The 2759-nt window shown below is 46.0% G+C and overlaps 1 protein-coding gene across 1 annotated transcript in view; it reads right to left on the minus strand.

The window, feature by feature from the left end:
* Positions 1 to 332: 332 nt before the first annotated feature.
* Positions 333 to 2759, minus strand: part of EMH_0076470 (uncharacterized protein) — a gene marked incomplete at both ends in the record, with an annotated part of 3499 nt that continues 1072 nt past the window's right edge. The window contains 7 exons of the mRNA XM_013502517.1: positions 333 to 438; positions 588 to 655; positions 890 to 958; positions 1106 to 1163; positions 1417 to 1535; positions 1831 to 1927; positions 2460 to 2578. Of these exons, the coding sequence (XP_013357971.1) occupies positions 333 to 438; positions 588 to 655; positions 890 to 958; positions 1106 to 1163; positions 1417 to 1535; positions 1831 to 1927; positions 2460 to 2578 (636 nt within the window). The remainder of the gene's footprint in view (positions 439 to 587; positions 656 to 889; positions 959 to 1105; positions 1164 to 1416; positions 1536 to 1830; positions 1928 to 2459; positions 2579 to 2759) is intronic.

Below are 2759 nucleotides of genomic sequence, written 5' to 3' on the forward strand. Positions count from 1 at the left end.
AGCTAGCTGCTGCCTGCTGCAGCTAGCCACAGGATCTGACAGCAGCAGCAGCAGCAGCAGCAGCAGCAGCAGCTAGCTGTGCTGCTTGCTGCAGCTAGCCACAGGCCCCCAGTTCCCTAGTTAACGGTAGCTAGCTAGCTGTGCGTGCGCAGCCAGCCAGCATATTTATTTAGCTAGCTAGCTGCAGCTAGCTGCAGCTAGCTAGACACACAGCTAGCTGTAGCTAGCTGTGTGTCTGCATGCAGCTACCTAGCCAGCGCCAGCGTAGCTAGCTAGCTAGCTGGCTATCTAGCCAGCTAGCTAGCTAGCTGGCTAGCTAGCTAGCTAGCTGGCTAGCTGTGGCTAGCCAGCGCCTCCTCCACGAGCCCCCGTGCGCGTGAAGGAGAGAGGTTGGGGTGTATCGACAGCAGAGCGCCAACCAGCGCCCCCGGCTGCTGCCTGCGAACAAACCCTAAACCCTAAACCCTAAACCCTAAACCCTAAACCCTGAATCGTACACAAGAACGAAACCGCACATCTCCCTCCCCCCAGTACTCCACACAAAGGGTCTAGGGTTTAGGGTTTAGGGTTTAGGGTTTAGGGTTTACTTTTGTTTTTGTTTCATCAGCTGCTGCAAGTCCTCTGCAGCCCTTCTCTCCGTCTCCTCTTGTGACCCCTGCGCACCCAAACCCTAAACCCTAAACCCCAAACCCTAAACCCTAAACCCTAAATCCTAAACCCTAATCCTAAACCCTAAACCCTAGGATTCAAGCCTAAGGCTGTGCAGGCTGTATCTCTCATCATGCAGTAAGAAGGAGTATTTAGGGTTTAGGGTTTAGGAGCTTTTAGGTTCTAGGGTTTAGCAGCTTCTAGGGTTTAGGGTTTAGGGTTTAGGGTTTAGGGTTTGTACATCGTCAGCCAGCAGTGTCTTCGCATTGGGGTCCCCTCGGGCGAGCGCAGCGACGTACAGGCGCAGCGCCTGCAGCCAAACCCTAAACCCTAAACCCTAAACCCTAAACCCTAAAACCCTAGCAAGTAGGGGATGCATCGCGCTGCGCCTGAAAGCCCTCCCCCAAACCCTAAACCCTAAACCCCAAACCCTAAACCCTAAACCCTAAACCCTTACTTTGTTTGTTAGCTCCCCTCTATCTGCTTTAAGCAGAGCCGGGGCCAAGTCCTTTGCGCTGCAAGGAGTATAAACAAAAATAAAAAATAAAAAAAAATAAATAAAAGAAGTAAATACAATGCATGCATGCACGCATGCATGCATGCATGCATGCATGCGATATGAGCTGCCTATACACTCCAACTCTCATATCGCATGCATGCATGCGATATGAGCTGCCTATACACCCCAAATATCGCATGCACGCATGCATGCATGCATGCATGCATGCATGCATGCGCTACGAGCTGCCTATACACCCGAGCTCTCACCGTATCGAGTCAGCTGGAGATACACCCCGCAGGGCAGCGGCCAAACCACCGACGAGAAAAGAAGCACAGCGACGCGGAGACACCCCAAGACGCACCAACTCTTCAAACAACGCAGACAGCTGCAGCAGCAGCAGCAGCAGCAGCAGCAGTAGCAGCAGCAGGAGAGGCAGCAGCGGGAGCACAGCAGCAGCAGGAGAGGCAGCAGCAGCAGCAGCAGCAGCAGCAGCAGCAGCAGCAGCAGAGCACAGCAACAATTTTTGATATATATATATATATATATATATATATATTGCTATTAATTTATCTGTCTCCTTTTACTAATTAATTAATTTATTTCATCTCATTTTATTTATTTATTTATTTATTTATTTATTTATTTATTTATTTATTTATTTATTTATTTATTTTTCTTACCTTTATATCTCTAGCTATGGCTGCTGCTGTCTTTGTCTGTACACCCCACACCCTATACTGCTGTCTTCGGCTCGCTGCTGGGGGCACCAGTCTCTCCCTGCAGAGAAAAAAATAAAATATAAACTGTCTCCTTTTTCTCTGTCTCCTTTTTTTAATATATTTTAAAAAATAAAATATAAATAAAACAATATGTAAACTGTCTCCTTTTTCTCTGTCTCCTTTTTCTCTGTCTCCTTTTTCTCTGTCTCCTTTTTTTAATATATTTTAAAATATAAAATATAAATACAATAAAATAATATATAAACTGTCTCCTTTTTCTGTCTCCTTTTTTTTATTTTTAAATATAAAATACAAATAAAACAAAAGCCTAAATAAACTGTCTCCTTTTTCTCTGTCTCCTTTTCTTACATAATATATATTAAAATATAAAATATAAATAAAACAAAAGCCTAAATAAACTGTCTCCTTTTTCTCTGTCTCCTTTTTCTCTGTCTCCTTTTCTTACTTAATATATTTTTTTGTTTCTTTGGGTAAAAGCACTGGGGGTATTTGTGTCTCCATAAAAGGAAAATAAACACAAGAAGAATTTGCCTTGAACCGGAGGGGGACAGACAGCTGCAGCCACATACAGCATGCACACACCCTGCTGCTGCTGCTGCTGCTGCTGCTGCTGCTGCTGCAGGGAGAAGAGATACTGCAGCAGCTGCTGCAGCTCAGGATTCGTAGCTGCAAAAGTTTGTGTGCAACGCTTGCAGTGCAGCAGCAGCAGCAGCAGCAGCAGCAAGAGCAGCAGCAGCAACAGCAACAGCACCAGCAACAGCAGCAGCAGCAGCAGCAGCAGGAGCATTTGTTGGTGTTGTATATACCTTGAGCGTATCATCCCAGTGTCTGGTTTCGGGGTGTATAGACAGTCCCCTCGCAAGTGTCTC

This window comes from Eimeria mitis, genomic scaffold (genome assembly GCF_000499745.2).
Source record: "Eimeria mitis Houghton genomic scaffold, Emh_scaff4600, whole genome shotgun sequence".
NCBI classification, from domain to species: Eukaryota; Apicomplexa; class Conoidasida; order Eucoccidiorida; family Eimeriidae; genus Eimeria; species Eimeria mitis.